The following is a 21,922-nucleotide window of genomic DNA, read 5'->3' as shown; positions in this document are numbered from 1 at the left end:
GGCTAGGGCTGCCAACAGGTATCTTTTTAAGAGAACATGTTCTCCTTTTTTTTACTAATTAAAGATCTGTTCATACCTATCTAGCACGACCCGAATCCTGCAAGTATTCTGCAAATACGGACAGTATTCTTTAGTACATTATATATGGACGCGCATGAATGCGTCAATGCGCATGCGCGGATGGAGTATGAATACGTCCATATAATGTGCCAAAGAATACTATCCGTACTTGCAGGATACTTGCAGGATTCGGGTCGTGCTGGATAGGTATGAACAAACCTTTAACCCTCCCGTATCGATGTGGGTACGTCTCAACTCGAAAATTCTTATTTTTTCAACTATTTGTTAAATAGTAATAGCATCTAGTTGAAATTTATTGTATTCCACAAAGATATACTGATGAAATATTATCAAATATATTTTTGTTAATTATAATCAACTGTAATTTAAATAAACACAACTTTTGGTAGTGTATCGTTTTAGTGGCCTTAGTGGTAAGACCAGTTTAAGTTGACAGCACTATATGTACATACACTCACACGGGTCTACCTCATGGGCCCGAATGTGTAACTCCCGAAAACGCAAATATCGGAAGGCAAAGATCGAAAATCGAAAGATCTTAAGTCGAAAGATAAAAAAAGGGTGCATGGTAAACGGTACATACTCGCTTAATTTGCGCGAGCAGGATACAACAGGAACAAGAAGAACAGGCTTTTCCTCCCGTATTCTGCGCACGCACATTAATACGGGAGGAAAGGCCTGTTCCTCTTGTTCCTGTTGTATCCTGCTCGCGCAAATTAAGTGAGTATGTACCGTTTACCATGCATATACTATAGTAAGAGCATCGCAACCCAAGTTCCGCGGAACACATAGGTAGCGTACGCAGAGATCAGGTGGGAGGGAGAAAACCGGTCAAATTAACGTTTTGTCACCTATGTTTATAGAGACTAGCCGCTAACCGCTAGCGACTGCCGATAAAGTACATATGTACGTATGTATGTACAACAGACAAACTCTACGAGTCGTAAGCAACGTGTTCCGCGAATACCAAGAGGTTGCGTGGCTCTGCTCTAAGGTGACCATACATAATTTTTTACTAGGATAGTACTGTTTTATTGGGTATCTGGCCTGAGATACCCAATAAAAAAATAAGTCGTGAGTTAAAACTAATACACTTTTTTATGTAATAGAATATTTATCTAATATATAGATAAATATCCAAAGTCTTTGGCGAAAATGATGGCTCCTGCAAAAATATTGGCAAATTAGTCGAAGGAGTTGTTTCCATTTATCAGTTAAATGCATCCGTCGAAGTATTTTTTACTTTGATGAACAATATATATGTAGTTAAAATGTACCTTAAAATGTTTGCTAATCATTTAGTATAATTTTAACCAGTCTTGTGTAGAATTTTGTAAGAGCATTCAAGAAAATGAATTCAATTTTTCATAAATGTTTGTCCATAATTCTTTAATCTTCGTTTTAAATAATTTAAGCATTTATAAATATGTTTTTGGAAAAAATGTCCTAGTTTTGAATTTGGAAAAAAACGGTCTTCTTAATATACTCACAACTTCTAAAATGAAATGAAATGGCTGGCCAAGTGAAGCAAAAGAACAAACAAAAGTCAGAAGCGAACATTAAACGTCAAACGTATATATTGCGTATGGTTATGTTAATTTTCTTTTATTCGTTTTGTCTTTTTTGGATTATTTTTCGGGGCCCTTTTTATGCATGTACGAGACTCGAGTGACTTGTATCCAACATATAATCTTGAAATAAATTGGCGTCGTATCATTTTGCTTATCTCGTCACAAAACGTCTTCTCTTATTACACGTGTGAGAATGTTCAAATTAGTAACATTACATTAAATTACAGTTGCAACTACTCAAATAACGCTGACACTAAAAAACGGGAATGAATTGAAATTTAATACTTATCATGACAATAAACAATAGTGTCTCACCAACTCTACATACGCAAATATTTCAAAAACAGATCACAAAAATTTTGATCACAGAAATTTACGATCATAGAAAATTACGCAAACATAAGAATTGGATAGATAAAAGTGGTTAAACTCAAATGATACACATGCATAGATCGCAAAATATCGTCTCAGATTTAATTAATAGCAAGAATCTTAAGACGTCCTGAGTTTTTTCAATAAATTATTGAAAATCGTCAAACAAAACACAACTTTGCCCTTGCGGCAATAATTGGGACAAAGTTAAGCTTAAACAAAACAAACTATTATTTGTATGTTGTATTTTGATTTGATTTTTAAATGCTTTTTATTATTACGAAATTATGTTCACAATACATCTTATATCTATTTTAATAGCTACTGATCTACTGATCATTTTCTATTTTACAATTTAATTTAATTTGGTTAGTAATCACAGTATTATATTATTCTAATGTTAATCTAAAGCATAATAGGAAAAAGAGCTCAAAAACCTATTTACAATCCTTATAAATGTTCATAATACATCTAATACATAATATTAATTAAAGACTCTCTAAAGTCTTCTCATAACAATCAAAATGACGAGTGCTTCTCTCGTGTCCCTTTAATAAAGCCGTCACGTGTCTCCAATCGTTAGAACCAGCTTGAACCAAAGCAAATTCGCCTTTACTAAATATTTTGCAACGAAAACAGAACACTCTAAAACTCGAAAACAGAACACTACAGAATCTAATTCGGATAAATAAACAAACCATGTTCTATCCATTATTTTACCATTTGCTGTTCTTCGTTGAAAATATATTTTGTTAAAAGATCGCCCTACGGTGTATTTTGGGTAGTAATGAATTAAAACTCGTATTGGTCGAATCTACGAACCTACAATGTAGAATGTAGAACGTAGAATCTACGAAACTGCGTGAATTCTTAGATTCTACGTTGCAGCAAGATTTATTTATTTTACATAGATATATACCAGGAAGGCTTGGCAGGAAGACCCTAATGCGCCTTCCTGGACAATTAATTACAAACAATGCAGCATTTTATTATTACATAAATCACTGTATTTCGAGAAGCGAAGAACACGAAATAACAATTAATGAATTAAATAATTAATCCATTGAGACATCTATGGATTTCGATTTTGTACATAATTTTTACACATTGTACATACATACAATAAATACGGAAGATTTGTGACAACAGGAAACACGATATTTTTGCCTATTTTGAGGAACCGTTTCAACAATGATCTCTGATAAGAAACGATCGATTTGGAGTCACAAATAACCCCAAATCTAACCAACAGTATAGCGGATCGAACCCACTGATCACTTGGTGCTAAACACACACGCTATCATTTAGCCATACTGCTGGCTGGATGATTGACGGTGTTTAAATATTTGATAAGATGATGTAATCGATTTGTTCCATCGTAGAAGTTTCGCGTTGCAGATGCAGTGACGCATGCAGAATGCAATGTATATAAACAAGCTAACGAAAAGTGTGGGGGGGGGGGGGGGAGGAGAAAGGAGATAAACTTGTATGACCCGTGCTATTTGAGAAGTCCGATTCTAGAGAAAATCGTGAAGTGTGTATTAAAAAAAAATAGAACTAAATTAAAAATGATAGCAAATGGCGAATCTGCTCTTCGTGGGGTCACGATGAATAAAGACTACCTGAACTTGTTTTTAAAGCAAAAAAAGCATCCGGATGAATCATCCGGAAGCTGGTGTCATGACAGGGGTCAAGCCAAATCAGATCAAGAACTATAAAGGAAGTAGCAGCCATATTTCAGAATATCCAAGCCAAGAATCTAGTATGTATGTACGAGTATATATAGTCGAACCGACCTAGCATTGAACTTTCGTAAAATGTACATGGTCGGTAGAATTTGACTTTTATTTTTTGTTAGTTTTGAGTTCATTTTTCGTATTTTGAAAAATTTACATTATTAAAATTTTAATATAAAATACGTAAGTTGTTGATATTATTAATTTATTTATGGAATACGTATATATTTTATATTAATGGAAATTTATATTTTTTAGACGATAAAAGTAATTGACAACGTCATGTTATGGACAGCAAAACTTACAGTAATATTATTAAAGACCTTGCATTGAATTATGTATATTGTAATAATATTACATAGTTAAATAAGAAATAAAAATAAATAAATTATTTCACTTCCTTACAATGGTAAAACATATTGCACGAATGCGTCAGCATGCTCGGTTCTCGTAAGCCTTAAGCCACATCGGATCGACTATACCACTGAATTTTTTTTCCTTTGTAAATATAGAACTTGATCTGGGGTAGGGGGGGGATGACATCAAACCTAGCGGTGCCACTGTCATTACTAGTCACCGGAGCCTGAGGGGGCCGTGTATTGTTCAAAGGTTGTAAATGCATTGTTAAAGGTTTGCCGAACAATGGATAGCACTGTGGCTATCCTACCTCTAGTCATTACTAACCCTGCCTCACGGAAGTGGGGTATGCAAGTGCCCCAATTTTTACGTTTTTCGTAATAACTATGTGGTTTTCAAAGCTATACACCCTATATTTCTTGTATTCCTAGAATGAACTATAAGAAATTTATTTTAATAGATTTTCTATGATTTACAAAAAGGGTACATCGTAAAAAAATAAATACATTTATACGTTCCAAAGTATGTATGATTTTAAAGCGGTAGCGATAAGATATGTTTTTGACTGTTCGCTTGCAGATTCTTGTTGATCGATGAATCAATGCGAGAGAAAGATATAGCTACATATATTTTCGTAAGCTATAGCTATCGTCGTTTTGGGCGCGTGACTTCAGTCGCCCGTGGGCCTTACCTATGCGCGAACACACGTCGATGCTTGTCGTTATTTTTTAATACAAAAATAGTCAAAAACATGCTATACAACTAAAATTTTATATGTTGATGTATAAAATGATTAATAAGATATATATTGAACCCATTTGTATTGAGAAAAGCTGTATTTTGATTACAAAATACGTGACCTCTGTTCGGGGCAGTCGTTCGATCTCGACGCCTTGTCCTTCAAAGGTTAAGGATTGGCATTCGAATTGGCAACCTCAAGGTGAACCGACCTCAAGACGAATCATCCTACACACGTTGCTGTCTGCATCAACATGGGTCGCCTCAAGATAGACCTCTCCGGAATTCCGGAGCGTCTGTAGCCCCCAAAAAAATGGTTCACTATTGTCAATTTCTATTGTAAACTATTTTTTTGCTCTCCTACTTTATCAGAAAATGGAGAGGCGGTTATGTTGTGACCGTAACCCGGCCTATGGAAACTCGTTGTAGATAACAGAGTGTAGGCGGGGTAGCGATGTGTTGACCGTATCCCGGCCTAACGAAACACTGTTGTGCTAGTTTTATAAAGTTTTATTGTTTGCCTATGGTTGTACAAAGGTATGGTATTTGTGGGCAAAAGTATGTCGTTCAGCGGTCTCTGGATATGGTAGAGTGTCGCTGGCTCGGCATTCAGCTATGTTCAGAAGGTCTCTGGATGCGGCAGTGTGTTGCTGGCTCGGTGTTCGGCTATGTTCGGAAGGTCTCTGGATACGGCAGTGTGTTGCTGGCTCGTCCGGCTGGTTGATCTTCCAAGTCCGCGTAGTGTAGTGGTGGCTGGTCAGGAGCTGTATGTCGACGCTTGCTGCTGTGGGTCGACTGGCGTTGTTTGGGTTGTACCTCCTTTTATAGTGTTTCTGGAATCGCCTGACCGATGGTGGTGGTTTGTTGATGCGTAAGAAAGGAATGCACTTTTGTCGAGGCGTAGAATTTTCTGGAATGATTGGCGCCGTTCCGCTCGATGTGGTTTAATGGTGGCGGCGTGTTTCGACCGTTTTGGTTCCACTCGACTGGTAGGGGCGTTCCGCTTGAGTTTAATATAATGACTGCAGGTGTACGACGTCTGGTTTTCGGGAATGTAGTTTGTTGTTGCGGAATATTCTCGAATGTTTCGATGACGATGACGACGACGAGATTCCTACAAGAGGAAATTTATTTTCTTCAGTATACAAGTTTATTGTCAGTACAGAAAATTCACGGGGAAGTGGGCTAGTTGCCTGCTTCAGGGGAAAGCCTGACTGAACTGCTGTCTGTGGCTGCTACTGGTTTATATATGGGCACGGTGATGTCATCTTGTTCTCGGGGATTCCACCGGGTTCAAGGGTTTCATTTGTGTGGTCGCATGCCTTGTGTTTTATGGGGTAATAGGATTTATACTATTTCGGTTGTTCCCTTGAACTCAAGGTTTGTTTATCTGGAGCGAATAGATGATTGCTTTGGCTTTGCTGAATCTCGTACAAGCTGTATTGTATTCCTACAAGGGCTATTGTTATTTTATGGCAGCAACTTGTAGGAATCTCGTCGTCGTCATCGTCATCGAAACCTTCGAGAATATTCCGCAACAACAAAATACATCGAGCGGAACACCATCAAGCATTCCAGAAAATTCGACGCCTCGACGAAAACAAAATTCCTCTCGTACGCGTCAATAACCACTTCCATCAAGCATTCCAGAAAATTCGACGCCTCGACGAAAACAAAATTCCTTTCGTACGCATCAATAAACTAAATGCTCGTACGACCACTTCCATCAAGCATTCCAGAAAATTCGACGCCTCGACGAAAACAAAATTCCTCTCGTACGCGTCAATAACCACTTCCATCAAGCATTCCAGAAAATTCGACGCCTCGACGAAAACAAAATTCCTCTCGTACGCGTCAATAACCACTTCCACCAAGCATTCCAAAAACACTATAAAAGGAGGTACAACCCAAACAACGCCAGTCGACCCAGAGCAGCAAGCGTCGACACACAGCAGCAGACCAGTCAACATACAGCTCCTGACCAGCCACCACTACACTACGCGGACTTGGAAGATCAACCAGCCGGACGAGCCAGCAACACACTGCCGTATCCAGAGACCTTCCGTACATAGCTGAATGCTGAGCCAGCGACACTCTACCATATCCAGAGACCGCTGAACGACATACTTTTGCCCACAAATACCATACCTTTGTACAACCATAGGCAAACAATAAAACTTTATAAAACTAGCACAACAGTGTTTCGTTAGGCCGGGATACGGTCAACACACATGTAACCCGCCTACATTGGTACTACTCCGACGTGATCTACGCAACCTTCTGATCATCCAACAGCGCTGTCAACACATCGCTACCCCGCCTACATTGGTGACCCCATCTTTGAACCACACAACAGTGTTTCGTTAGGCCGGGATACGGTCAACACATCGTACCCCGCCTACATTGGTGACCCCATCTTTGAACTACGCAGCCTTCATAGCAGTCAACAGCGCAGTCAACACGGCAGCCCACAGTGCAGCCTCCACAACAACCAACAGCCGCCACGACAGCAGTCAACAGCGCAGTCAACACGGCAGCCCACAGTGCAGCCTCCACAACAACCAACAGCCGCCACGACAGCAGTCAACAGCGCAGTCAACACGGCAGCCCACAGTGCAGCCTCCACAACAACCAACAGCCGCCACGACAGCAGTCAACAGCGCAGTCAACATAGCAGCCCACAGCGCAGCCTACATAGCAGCCCACATCGCAGCCTACATAGCAGCCCACATCGCAGCCTACATAGCAGCCCACATCGCAGCCTACATAGCAGCCCACATCGCAGCCTACATAGCAGCCCACATCGCAGCCTACATAGCAGCCCACATCGCAGCCTACATAGCAGCCCACATCGCAGCCTACATAGCAGCCCACATCGCAGCCTACATAGCAGCCCACACCGCAGCCTACATAGCAGCCCACAGCGCAGCCTACAAAGCAGCCAACAAACGCCACGACAAGGCAACAACCAGAAGCCTTCACGCAACCGCAAGCTTCGAGCAACCACAAGCTTCACGCAACCGCAAGCTTCATGCAACCGCAGACTTCACGCAACCGCAGCCTACAACGCAGTCTACAACGCAACCCTCAACGCAGACTTCAAACGCAGTCCGCAACATGTCCCCACAACTAGTGACCATGTCAAACAACTCCGCAGCTTTCGCCACAACAAGACGCAACCCGGAGACAACAACCAAATGGATCCACTACTGTTGATCCGCCAGCACCGCTCATCACACCTTCGATGATTCATCACCTCGATGAGCCCATGCAGGACGCCGCAGCCTGCACAACAGCACCGTCCAGACCGTCACAAACCTTCACTACCATTGTAACGACCGCAACAGTAACATGGTGTGAAAGTACATATGGACCAGCTACCAACACAACCCGCTGTTGAGTCAACCCACTCCAGCACAACCGGCGAAACAAATCGCCACTGAGCCAACTAGCTCCAACACAACACAGCCGCTGTCGAGACAACTAACTCCAGCACCAATCAGCAAAACGCCTGCACAACAACACCGTCCAGACCACCAACCTTGACTATCAACGTAGCCTAGACAGAATAAGCAACATGGTAGAAAAGAACAACTCGGACTGGTACGCAAAAAGAGACCCGCTGTCGAGACAACCGACTCCAGCACAACCAACGAAGACCAGCACTCAACGCACTTCGCTAACCAACAGTCTCCACACAAATCCCGCTGTCGAGACAACTAACTCCAGCACAACCAACGAAGACCAGCACTCAACGCACTTCGTAAACCAACGTTCTTCACGCAAGATCCGCTGTCGAGACAACTAACTCCAGCACAACCAACGAAGACCAGCACTCAACGCACTTCGTCAACCAACGTTCTTCAAGCAAGATCCGCTGTCGAGACAACTAACTCCAGCACAACCAACGAAGACCAGCACTCAACGCACTTCGTCAACCAACGTTCTTCACGCAAGACCCGCTGCCGAGACAACTAACTTCAGCACCACCAGCAAAACAGTCACGCGAATGACTCCACGCAGAACACAGCAGCCTGCACAACAGCACCATCCAAGCCATCACAAACCTTCACTACCAACGCAGCTCGCCCAAAATAAGCAACCTGGTAGAGAACAAGACTTGGACCGGCATGCAACACAAGACCCGCTGTCGAGACAACTTTCTCCAGCACAACCGGACAAACAACGACGCCATCGAGTCAATAGACTCCAACACATCGAGATTCCCACAAAATCACACACATCGCTAACACTCACCGGAGAGCCATGTAGGAATCTCGTCGTCGTCATCGTCATCGAAACCTTCGAGAATATTCCGCAACAACAAAATACATCGAGCGGAACACCATCAAGCATTCCAGAAAATTCGACGCCTCGACGAAAACAAAATTCCTCTCGTACGCGTCAATAACCACTTCCATCAAGCATTCCAGAAAATTCGACGCCTCGACGAAAACAAAATTCCTTTCGTACGCATCAATAAACTAAATGCTCGTACGACCACTTCCATCAAGCATTCCAGAAAATTCGACGCCTCGACGAAAACAAAATTCCTCTCGTACGCGTCAATAACCACTTCCATCAAGCATTCCAGAAAATTCGACGCCTCGACGAAAACAAAATTCCTCTCGTACGCGTCAATAACCACTTCCACCAAGCATTCCAAAAACACTATAAAAGGAGGTACAACCCAAACAACGCCAGTCGACCCAGAGCAGCAAGCGTCGACACACAGCAGCAGACCAGTCAACATACAGCTCCTGACCAGCCACCACTACACTACGCGGACTTGGAAGATCAACCAGCCGGACGAGCCAGCAACACACTGCCGTATCCAGAGACCTTCCGTACATAGCTGAATGCTGAGCCAGCGACACTCTACCATATCCAGAGACCGCTGAACGACATACTTTTGCCCACAAATACCATACCTTTGTACAACCATAGGCAAACAATAAAACTTTATAAAACTAGCACAACAGTGTTTCGTTAGGCCGGGATACGGTCAACACACATGTAACCCGCCTACATTGGTACTACTCCGACGTGATCTACGCAACCTTCTGATCATCCAACAGCGCTGTCAACACATCGCTACCCCGCCTACATTGGTGACCCCATCTTTGAACCACACAACAGTGTTTCGTTAGGCCGGGATACGGTCAACACATCGTACCCCGCCTACAAACTCAACCGTCGATTCTAGGGACGGGTTCGCTTTCGACGACTCTGCATTAAAATAATGCAGACTCTGCATTAATATAGTGTAGCTGGAATATTGTCGATTATGGCCATAAGCATAGCGGTAATTCCAACCCAATGTTGGTAAAGTTGCCAGTCGAGTGTCGATTGGCAATCGTGACATAAACAAAGGCGGTCCAGTTATCAGTTATCGGCGAAGAAGGCCTTCGTCTCGCTTTTGTTGGCCGGTCTTTCCCGCCATTATCGACTCCATTCATTTACGAATCCAGTCGTTTCCGGTCTACCTGCGTTACTTTCGACAACTCGGTAATTCTGTAGGCACGCCGTATCTCCACGTTTGTCATATCGAAATTTATCGATTACCGCAAATTCCTCCACGACCGTTGCAGTCACTCACGGTAACACAATCCTTCATTACTCACATGGTATACGCATGTTGTATTATATATCTCATGTTTAAACTGTAAATCACAATCTTATTTGTTTGGACAACGCTGTTTATTTTGATATAACCCTCGGGAGTCTTATCCCGAATACTATTGCCTGCTCCATTATATTGTGTAATTTACCTCTTATTTGGATGAAAGTCTGAATATCTATTTAAAATGAAAATCGATTTCATTATAAAATGCGATGACAATATAAGTGCAAATGTTTATTCAAGTGGTTAAAATTGTTACATGTAGTATATATAAAAAGTATTTTTTTTTTTTTACTTTTCTGTATTACTTTCCAGAACTATAGTTAAAAATATCGTTGTTTTATGTTTGTGCAAACTAATACAGTTTTTTTTTTCAATATAAAATGTGTATTTTTTCAGTTGATCATGGCTATCGTTGTCCCATCTCGATTTTCTCTGTTAAAAATGGTCGAAGATGACTATCAACCTCCAAAACCCAAGGAAACTAATAAGACAAAGAAAGCTGACACCAAAAGCAATAAAAAGAGTGACGATAAGAAGACAAAAAATGTGAAAACCAACAAAGTAGGTTATGTTTGATGCTATTATTATTATTTTTGAATTAAATCAGTGTGTGTGGAATTTGATATTTTAATTTAAGCCAAAGACAACAAACGGCAACAATACACAAACGACCAAAAAGAAAAATCAGCTGTCACCTCATTCCGACCAATGTGAAGAGAAAACAAAACCTATCGAGCTTGCAGAAAAAAAATTCGAAGAAGATCTACGACAGGTGTGATGATAAATCCCTAAATTGAATGATACATCCTTGAATTGTTGATTGAATTGTCTTTTTTTTGCGTTTTAGGCAATTTTACTGTCGAAATTAGATGTAGAGGAAAGAGAAAAAGCGATTGAAGGAGTTTTAAACACTGATTTATCAACAACCAATGATGAACATTTTCAGATTAAAGGAGCTGGTAAAAAACAAAAGAAAAAAGGAAACGTTACAAGTGTATCCGAGCCTGAAACCTCAGAATATGTTAACGGTATATTTTATTTTATACGTATACTTATATAATGTTGTTTGTGTGTTTGCATATATTTTATCGCAGTTTCGTTTTGTATGCATTCAGGCAATGATATGCTGGAAAAAACCTATTTTGAAGATACTCTTCTTCGTGTCAGAAACAAGAATGACGTTAATAGAAGTGTAAACAGTTCAAATCAAAAAGCAAGAGAACCACCTTCTAATGAAGAAATCAAGGGATCGCAACTTCAAAGTGTTCTAGAAGAAAAAGAGCAAGAAATTGCCGATTTAAAATTAGAAATTGTGTCATTAAAGGATGAACTATTTAAAGTGAAATCTAGGAATAAGAAATTGTGCAGTATAATCGGTCAAGGAGAAAGTGCGATAACATTACATTTTTTTTTGTTTTTGATTTATTTGTGCTCTGTTGACTGTTATGATTAATCACGTTTTATTTATAGTGAAAGACAAAGCAGAGGTTTTGATTGAAGTAGAAAAATTACGTGAAGTTCAAAATGAACTGACGATTACAGTGGGTACACTTCATGCACAATTAGAACAGGAAAGATCAAAAGGCTCGTCGGCAACTAAAATTGACACAAAATTCAAAGATAAGGTATTATTTCAGCGAATTCGCATGAAGTTTTTTCCATCCACTAAATTATCTACGTAGTAAATTGTTGAATTTGTTTGTTCAAGAAAATTATTTTTTTCAGAAACAGTATTGTAAGGTAAAGAAAGTTAGGTTCGATGTTTCCTCCGAAGCTCATTTTGATTGATATCATATATCAATTTTGTCGATTTTTAAGTTTTTGGAAATTTCACGACTTATTTTTAAGTAATTATGTTTTTTTTTTTTCTTACATCCTTACCTTAAATACTGAACAAAATATGTTTTTGCCTACAATATAATAATTTATTTTATGCAGTTGAATCTTGATTATCCAATAATGGCGATTGATTCGTTCAAATCCAAACAATCGATCTCCATTCAATCTTGGGTTAATTCTCATAATAAAAGATCAGATATTAATTGATGATTGCTTTTGAATGAATGTGTCTTTTGATGTATTTATTTCATAACTTACGCTCCGAACTGAGAATCTTCTTTAAAATTATATGCTGTGTTCAATCCGGATAATCAAGGCTTTACTGTATTTATTCATTGAATTAATATCATATTTTTTGTGCTTGTGCATAATTTTTAATAGCAATCTATTAATGAATTTTTAACTATTTTCAGAAAAAGAAAATATTGAATGACAAAGAAGCTTGAAGTTTTTCCTTTGGCTAATAACACAATTAAAAAGTTGTGTAATACATTTTAAATACTTAAATACATAAATGTTTATTTTACAATTTAAGCTGGTAGTTACGTCATTTGAACTATTATTATTATTTTTCATTTTTATTCAAAATTGTTTATATATATTTTTTATTAACACAAATTAATACTACTTTCAGTTAATTTAATTTGTGTATAGAGTTGAATAAAAAATACATATATGAAATTACCGTGTATAAAATTGTTTCATTTCATAATGCATCAATATTTTTTTACACGTCCATCATCCACTTAAATCAGTCGAATAAATAAAACCACATTTAAAAGTCACATTTTATTTTTATATAAAAATTAAATTAAATTAATACTTTAATAGAAATACAAGTGTAAATAATGCATGCGTATCTATGTGCTAGAACAAAATGCATCTATTTCATTAATTTATTTACAATGGTTATACGATATTACGCTGATAGTTTTCCTTATCACAAAATTCGCACCTCGCTTCTGCAGTCGACACTGATTTGTTTGCGTGGTTTAATATAATACAGGTGTATCCAAAGCCGAGTACACACGCGCCCATCTACCTATACATTCTGGCCTCTGGCAATTTGTACCGACAATGAAAATTGTGATATTCTTCGTATATATGTACCAGACGTGGACCATACATACAAAACTCAAACTGGTTCATAGCAGAAAGCCTTGCTGAAAGTTTTGCATGAATAGTTTGTATGGAGTTTTCCGTCCGATATGTATGTATATTATAAATAGCGACTGACACGTATCTGACTCTTAAAACTGAGCCGAAACTACTTCTTCCCTAGACATTACATACATATATTAGGGTACACGTACATAGTTCTTTAATCTCTCATTACCTTACACTTATGATGAAATTGTTTAAATTTATATAAATATTCATATAATCATGTTATAATTACATATGGCAGACCTTATAAATAGTATTGCAAATAGCTCAAAACTTTCTAATAATTTCTAATATTAAAAAAATTTTTTTTTAGATAGAAATACATATGTAAGTTTGTGGTGTAGGTTTATATTATCTATATATGTGGTTTAGATATTTAATTCAAAACATTAATAATACAAATGCATCTTTAATCCATCGCTTTTCAGCTGAGTAATAGATGAATAATAAATTACATGTCTATGGTATATGTAATATAAATATTATAAGTATTAATTTCGATATTTACACGTTAATTATGCGGAAAAATTCGATTTTCTCAATGGCAGTCAGGTTTCGTCAACCCTCAAAAGCCGATGGTTTTATTGTAATGATTTAAATATTAGAATTCCTTTCGAAAGAAGCTCTCCATCTGAACGAAATCGCACCAGAGTTCTCGGCGTACTCAAGACAGTGTCCTCGTTTCCTCGGCCACAGAAAAACGTCCTCGTGTTTCCTCAATATCTATGATTACACTTGGGAAGTCCGGTGCATGTAAAGTGTATCCGCGGCTTGTTCATCATGTCGCACATGTGATCGGGAAGCGGACGATGATCGTTGTAATCCTTGCATATGACTTTCCGTCGTTTTTGAGGCACGTTATGGTTCTGAAACAACGACATCAGTCATACATCATCCTTTATTTATTGTAACGTCATGACAAGTTTAAGTTTTATCTACCTGTTTTATACACGGCGGACACTGCGACCACGGTCCGGTTGACCAATTCGCGGGACATGGGTGATTGTTACAAAGCCTCATGATCTCCGAAGGTTTCTCCATTTCGAGGTGACTGATGCACAATTCGTGATCGACTTGAACTGTGAAATTACATACAAGTTTATGACACGGATCAAAATAATGCATTTATTTAATTAAAGCTAAAAAGTCACACATACTTCCTGTACTGTTGACGCATATGATTGGCTGTCTGGTTATGCCTCCGCCGCAAGTTTTGTTACACGGAGTCCAATTCCTCACTCCCCATCTGTATTGAGTGTCGACTTGATGTTTGTCGACTATGTATTGGTACCTCACACCGGGATTGCGATGTCTTCCCGTATAAATCATTTGCTATAAAGTGCGAGAATGCGGATTGAAGTTAATATATTCACAAATTGCACAAGGTGGGATGAAATAATTGAGTCGTTATATTGGTGGACGTTCAATTTTCAGTTCCAAAAACACTTTCAGTTTGACTTGATTCATAAATTGTTATCACTACTTTCAATTCGAAATGTCCAGAATCTCAGAAAGGCAGTATAAACTTATTACAGGCGGGGCGGGCTCAAAAGTGCAGCAAACTAGGCACGTGCCCTTGGGCGCTGCGAGGCGCCCCCATTTTTCTTTTTTTGATTATTAAATTGAAAAAAAAAATTGGCTTCCTTTGAACTTATAAAACATTTTATATTCAACTTAATTTTTCTTCTCGAAGTAACAATACTGATTGTAAAATATTATAATTTACGCGGAACGCAGGAAGTTGACTGTTAAATATCAACAACTCACAAATAAAACAACAGACTGTCGTCGGTACAAATGGTAATTTGGAATTGTATTTTATATGAAATACCGCTGAAACATATGTATGTATGTATGTATATAAATATATATCAGGGATGGATTTGCTTCACGAAATTAAATATCTAAACCAATCATATTCGAAAGAAAAATTCTTCGATTCATTGTTGAATATAAATAAATGTTTCCATTACAGAATATATTCATAGCTATCCGTATTTTATTTTATTTTATTCATTTTTATACATAAAACGTGCCTATTTTGAATACAAATTTTAAATTTAATTTAATATTTATGTTGTTATATATTTTTCTTCAACTTAAAATTTATTGTTTAAAAATTTAATGGGAGGGGGGGGGGGGCTGAAACCAATCTGCCTGGGGGCCACATACCTTCAGGCCGCGCCTGATTACATGCCACCAGTATTTTTAATGTTTTGCGAAATATTTCTCGATATGAAGAAAAGTGGACTTATTCCAATATCAAATATAACGGCTCAATTAATACAATTAGTGTCTTTAAAATGAACAATTTAATTGAAAAAATGAATAAATGCAAGCATGATTATATGCTTAAAATGTGCTGAGCTCACTGGAGTGACATTAATCTTTAAAAATTACTTAACATAACTTGCTTTTATGTAACTAGTGAATATTTATTTTTCATTTTCAAGATACTATTCGTATAATTGTTTCACCCCACTCTCTATAAGCAAACGTGTAAAAGAAGTAGTTTAAATGAAATTATTACATATATCAATATGTCTTCTTTTATCGGTCCAGGTATATTAATTTTTTCCCAATCTCTATCTCGTTCATATAAGGCTGGCGTTCCGGCAACCAAATATTCTCCAGCCAAAGTGATTTTCCTACAAAATTATAATTTATACACACATAAGTATTATGATGTACAATAAAAACTATACAACAAATAATTTTTTCTAATATAAATAATACCTTTTTCCGTTAAGATAGAACTTTTTAGAATGAGCACTTCCGATTCCGATGTAATTTTTAGAATTCGACACCTCTTCAACTTTTATATTTCTGGAACCGGCCGGAATTATTGCAACCTATGATCACACAATTTATACGTTATACACGTTCAAACTGCAACATGTTTTATCATAATCGCAGATTATAATCACCTCGCTGTATCCGGTCTCTCTCGTCGTACTCTTACTATACATGCCTTGAACTTGCTTGCACAAGCTTCCGTTTCCCTTGCAAGTGCCGCAAGCGTCTTCGGTCGCGTTCGAATCTATGATCCAATCGCAACCAATCTTCCGGCATATTCCCGATATGCACATGTCCCTCGTTCCCAAGTTGCACGGAGTGCCATCCAGAGCATAATCACCGAACACCTTGATCACCGTCTCGTCAGGTGTACTGCAGTATAACTCGCAAGGCTCATCTGAAATTCAATCCAATCTATCATGCTGCCCATTTAAATATTATATATATACATATATTATACATTATAGTATATATTATATATACATATACTATACATTATATATATATTATACATATATTATAATCATTATAATAATCATAAATATATATAATACTGAGCAGCAAAAAAAAATTTAACACAGTGGAATCTTTACTAAATTTGACCCATTGAATTCGAATATGACAATGATTTTTGCTGGTTACTACTCTTTTATGAGATGTGAGCGTTTGAAAAATGCGCAATTTTTGGCTATTGCAATCTTTAGCTCAAAATTTAGTACTGCTGTGCCAAAAGTTAGCATCGAAATCAGTACTCGGATGTTTTTTTATTTAGATGGTTGTTTTTTATTGCTTTAAAATACTTAAAATTAATTTTAAAAGTCAAAGATATACTTTTTTCCTACACATTTTTTTCAGTAATATTCTGAGCTCATTTCGTTAATTTTTCACCTAATCACATTTATAAGGATTGGTTTTATATCTAAATATTTTTTTAAACGTAATAATTTGAGGGGTAAATGAATTTAAATTGAGTTAAAAAATGCGGTTGTTTATGACCATATGCATGATGCAAGAGATAGATGAAGAATATAGAAGCCTATCACTCCATCTCACTCGCTCACGCTAACTTACGAGTGATGAGCGCCTCGCCCCGTCTAGAACATTTCATATTGTAATTTAAAATCATTTACCTCTCGGATTAGTACGTTCAGATAAAATAAAAAATATATATTGTGACTGTAAGTCAACCCTTGTAAACGTAGTGAAATATAGAACTAGTTCAACAAATGCACGATAGCTTTAGATAAAAATTGAATTAAAATTCACTAGATAATTAGCTATACGTATTTTAAAAGTAATAAAATCAATAGAAAAAACACCTAACTATTGATTCTAATACTCACTTTCGGCACAGCATTAATACATTTTGAGTTAATGTCTGCAAAAGTCAAAAATCATATCTCATAAACTAATAGCAACAAACCATTGTCATATTCGAATTCAGTGGGTCAAACTTGTTAAAGATTGATTAGTATCTGCTTCGGTATGTAAAAAACATGATTTTTGTAGCTCAGTGTAATTTTTTTAATTCGGCTGTATGCCTCAACTACCCGGTAACCGGTGAGCAATTCATTAATTATAATACCTTGTTCGAAATATGGCAGCCATTTACTGATGAGTTTTCCATCATGCATTGTATTATCGTAGTTTGAACATTGTATTTGCCTGAAAGATGTCTCCGTTTTGCTGCATGCCGTCGTATTGCATACTTGATACCTGAAATAGGAATATCTTTACATAAAATGATCGTTTTATATTTAAATATTGAATGCGCAGTGAGGAAACAGTACCGTGTTCTTTCTCCAGTGCAGAATTTGCCTCCATTTTTAGGCATAGGATTGTTACACTCCCTCGTTGTGATTGAAATGCCACCACCGCATGGACGCGAACATTCAGTCCAGTTGCTCCATTCTCCCCAGTCTCCGTCTTCAGGTGGAGGAGGTGAAGTTCGAGGAACGCACTCGCGATTTTGACACCACTATAAGAATGCGATCAAATTTAATACTGATACGTTCATCAAAAAGGAATGAATTTCATTATTTGATGGTGAATCCTCACCATGTCCTCGCCGCAAGTTGTGCCGGCAGCAGCCGGTCTTAGCATTGTGATGCATGTATCGTTGACGACGCACCAAAGTCTTTGGCAGATCTCGTTTTGCTCTGAACACACTCTTTCAACACCGGCGCCGAACTGTAGCCGACATTGTCTTCCAGCATCGTACAAGGCACCTGAACAAAATTTTATAGTTAATACAGAATCAATTGAAATGGTCATCAGTGACTAATAATACGGTGTTAAAACTCTAAAATTTTGTTTATTTTCAGCATTTGCAATTTTTTTTATATACTAGTTGAATTACCTGATGCTGCTCAGGCAAACAAAAATTTATCTTTATATCTAATATATAATTTCGAAAGAGACTTTGTATGTATGTATGTTTGTTTGGTTCAAATGAATATTCAAATAAATTTAATAAAATGCTTACTATTAGATTAGCCATGTTTAAGGGGTTTATATTACAAATACCGAGCGAAGCTGGGTAAAAACACTTGTCTACTATATATATAGTGGATATGCAACGCCGAATGTCATTATTTGAACTATTTCTCAATCTTTATTAATACAAATACTGCATAAGATCTTGTGACGAAGTTAGAACAAAAAATTCTGAAAGACTGCTAAAATTTCCTGGTACTTTCCATTTGTTTTGTAAAATTCATGTTGTCTATTTTAACAGTAACAATTAAAAATGAACTTTTAAAGTAAGAAAAGTTTTGATCTATGTACTGTTTTTTGAAATTTCGCTCTTATTAGTTTTGCTTCAATAAAGTTGGTATAAAAAAGTACCATATACTTAGTACATCAGTGGTGGCCATGGGGGCTTTTTTTGGGCGTAGTTTATACTTTGTATACCAGTCAAGAAATTTATATTGTTCTCGCACATTTTGAAAGAAAATAACTGCAATGAATAGTTATGGTATTTTAGTATCTGCTCATTGAGACTATTTTTGTATGAAATTACCGTTAACTAAATACTTTTTTTCTCTAAACAAGACATTATTTAGCTGCCTGTAAGGATTTTCATTTTATTTAAAAATAATACTTTCAAAGGAGCCGATTAGTTAAAAACAGGAAATAATGTTTATTACGGATAGGCGGACCGATGTCGTTAAATGTAAATGCAAGTTTAAATACAAAAGAAAGTATAAACCTCCCCGACAAAGAGAATAAAAAGGAAACGATGGATCTTATCTAAAATATTTAACACGAAAATATTTACATTGTTATTGATTTATTTTCTTACAATTCATAGTATTTGTTTCTTTATTTTGTTAAAATACATATTATATTTTATATTATGTATTTTAATAAAATATCTATAGAAGTAAAATAGGCCAATAGGATAATACTGGAAAAACCTTGTAAAAATGCCACCTCTGATATACATTATGTATATATGTATTCCTTTCCTTACATTGATCTTCCAAGAAGATAGAATATGTGTGAGTTCTTTAATTGATAGTGTTTTATATATTGCGTTTATTATGATTATTAATGAATTTCTTGACTTACCAGGTGGAAGTTCAGGGTATATATAATCCACTTGTGCTGGCTGATCTGCCAAGCATTCTCCCAATCCAGAACTATGATCAAAGGAACTATTAATTTATATCATTTAAATAGCTATGTACTTTTAAATTAAACAGCAATACACACTCTAGAAAGCTTGTCAAATCTCGTTTGCTGCATCTGGACCATGCGACTTCAACCGTGTCGGCTTCGAATATCGGAGTCATGACGTGCAAAATTGAACCGACGCGCCGATGGCAGCCAATCTTTTCAGTATCGTGGTACATTCCAAAGCTACAACACACAATAAAAATATGTAAAGAAACGAATCCGAAGATAGAATCATTATTATTGATTGCGGAAATCAATGAGTCAGTGAATTAATCTGGCGCGAACACATAAATTAGTGGAGCGCCGTTTCGATTGACACAAAACAGACGCTCTGCTCTATTCGTTTAGGCCATGGTCATCGGAGCTTGACCCATATATGTATGAGCTGGACGAGCTCATTGAACTTGTACAAGTGAGTTCGCGTATCACTTCCTCGTTTCTGTTTACCATTATAATCTTTGCACTATTGATGAATACTAACTTGTGTCCGAGCTCGTGGGTGATGGTGTGAGCCAGGGTGATGCCGTTGTCCTCGTTGACTGAGCAGCTCCTGTTCGGATGGCACATGCCGGCCACGTGGGCCACTCCGAGGGTGCTGCAATTGGTTGAATATTTAGTATATCACAGAGAGAAAAATATATAATCGAATCTCCAATGGATTTGAAGTAGCGGGATTGGTTTCGGGATGTCTGCATCTTTCGAATTAAGTGCATTGTGCCAGTGTGGCCCATCTGGCGACAATTGCATTGTTAGAAATCCTGTCGTCGCTCTGAAAATAGTGGACAGGTGCGTATGCTAAACATTTAGGAAAGGGGATATGACCGGTCTTCGACATTTAACATGCAAATCAAGCCGGCACAAATTTATTTGGCATACAAAATGGTAATTAAGCGTTGAGCAGTGAATATCTCTATTACCATGGTGAGCTTTTAATGGTCGTCGATCACAAACGGTTGTTGTCAAATGTCTATTTAATATTATTTTGAATATGGAATTACAAATTTTTATATATGGTACCAATTTCTGTTTAAAAAATAGTTTGTTTTGTTTTTGTAAAATTATTTCAAATAAGCTTAAGCTATAATTTCAAATTGAATATAAATATGAATCTGAATCACAAAGTGTTTACTTTCGAAATTTGCCATTTTTATTCTAAATTCAAACGAGCATTGCTCGGGCGAATGAAAATTTGAATAAAAATGTGAAGAAATTGTACTTTCTCACAATGAATTCTATTCTACGATCTAAGTTAGAGTAATATGATATAAAAACTCTATTTATATGAACCCAGGGCTTTTTTCCCCATGTATCGCGGTGTAACAGCGTTCCGGCACCTTTTTGTCTCAGCATATTTTATTTTCAAACGAATATTCTCTATAATTTAATCTTTTTCAATAAAAAAATTGACAATAAGTCAGTTCCAGCACCTTTTTTTCTTTCAAAAAACAGTCCTGTATGAACCGTTATATTTGAAAGTCCAATTTTCAATTCCAAAAACAATATTTCTGTTTGACTTAATTCACAAATTGCTATAACTTATTTTAATTCGATATTTCTTGAATCTTGGAAAAGCAGAATAAACTTATTACAAGTATTTTTAAATATTGTTAATATTTATATATCGGAATGAAGAAAAGTTGAATTATGCCACTTATATGTGACAATAAAACATTCACGTTTATGTAATAGTAGATAAGTTTTTGTATTAATAGCTTATGTGGGAAGCCAACTATTGTGTGGAATCCGCATGATGCAAATTACTCTTTAGTGATTGAGAAAGTGGTATAGGATGGCTCCTATTCTAGAGCTATCCGACTTCCTAATGAAACCGTTGCTGTTGTGTCTGAAGCCCTGAATGTAATATTTCCTCCTCAGTGAGCGTCGGTCATCAGCGATTATTTTAACCTACATATTTGTCTGGTAGCCTGCGCTCATCACTATTTTCATAATTAGATGTG

General features: G+C 37.1%; 2 protein-coding genes across 2 annotated transcripts in view; one reads left to right on the top strand and one right to left on the bottom strand.

Annotated features, from left to right (window-relative positions):
• The first annotated feature begins 10,188 nt into the window (after positions 1-10,188).
• LOC143915113 (G kinase-anchoring protein 1-like) lies at positions 10,189-13,078 on the top strand. The gene is made up of 7 exons (XM_077435550.1): positions 10,189-10,455; positions 10,878-11,042; positions 11,119-11,253; positions 11,329-11,509; positions 11,597-11,869; positions 11,952-12,106; positions 12,734-13,078. Exons 2-7 carry the CDS (start codon positions 10,884-10,886, stop codon positions 12,764-12,766), a joined length of 936 nt encoding a protein of 311 aa, XP_077291676.1. The 5' UTR covers positions 10,189-10,455; positions 10,878-10,883; the 3' UTR covers positions 12,767-13,078.
• Positions 13,079-13,097: 19 nt separating this feature from the next.
• The window catches only part of AdamTS-B (ADAM metallopeptidase with thrombospondin type 1 motif B), a 141,377-nt gene continuing 132,552 nt past the window's right edge, over positions 13,098-21,922 (bottom strand). The window contains exons 8-19 of the mRNA XM_077434917.1: positions 20,446-20,559; positions 20,001-20,147; positions 19,857-19,927; positions 18,342-18,511; positions 18,074-18,261; positions 17,869-17,999; positions 16,415-16,680; positions 16,224-16,339; positions 16,018-16,135; positions 14,645-14,819; positions 14,427-14,566; positions 13,098-14,353 (exon numbers count right to left, since the gene is read on the bottom strand). Coding sequence (XP_077291043.1) covers positions 14,204-14,353; positions 14,427-14,566; positions 14,645-14,819; positions 16,018-16,135; positions 16,224-16,339; positions 16,415-16,680; positions 17,869-17,999; positions 18,074-18,261; positions 18,342-18,511; positions 19,857-19,927; positions 20,001-20,147; positions 20,446-20,559 — 1,786 coding nt within the window. The 3' untranslated portion in view covers positions 13,098-14,203. The remainder of the gene's footprint in view (positions 14,354-14,426; positions 14,567-14,644; positions 14,820-16,017; positions 16,136-16,223; positions 16,340-16,414; positions 16,681-17,868; positions 18,000-18,073; positions 18,262-18,341; positions 18,512-19,856; positions 19,928-20,000; positions 20,148-20,445; positions 20,560-21,922) is intronic.

This window comes from Arctopsyche grandis, chromosome 1, assembly GCF_051622035.1.
Source record: "Arctopsyche grandis isolate Sample6627 chromosome 1, ASM5162203v2, whole genome shotgun sequence".
Lineage (NCBI taxonomy): Eukaryota > Metazoa > Arthropoda > Insecta > Trichoptera > Hydropsychidae > Arctopsyche > Arctopsyche grandis.
The sequence above is the reverse complement of the archived record's forward strand: the minus strand, read 5'-3'. Positions and strand labels throughout refer to the sequence as shown.

Bases quoted from the DNA above. Each gene is read 5' to 3' on its own strand.
- LOC143915113 (XM_077435550.1), top strand. From the start codon at position 10,884: ATGGCTATCGTTGTCCCATCTCGATTTTCTCTGTTAAAAATGGTCGAA. The intron at 11,043-11,118 runs GTAGGTTATGTT...TTTTAATTTAAG, and splicing joins AAAATGTGAAAACCAACAAA to CCAAAGACAACAAACGGCAA. The intron at 11,870-11,951 runs GTGCGATAACAT...TTTTATTTATAG, and splicing joins TATAATCGGTCAAGGAGAAA to TGAAAGACAAAGCAGAGGTT.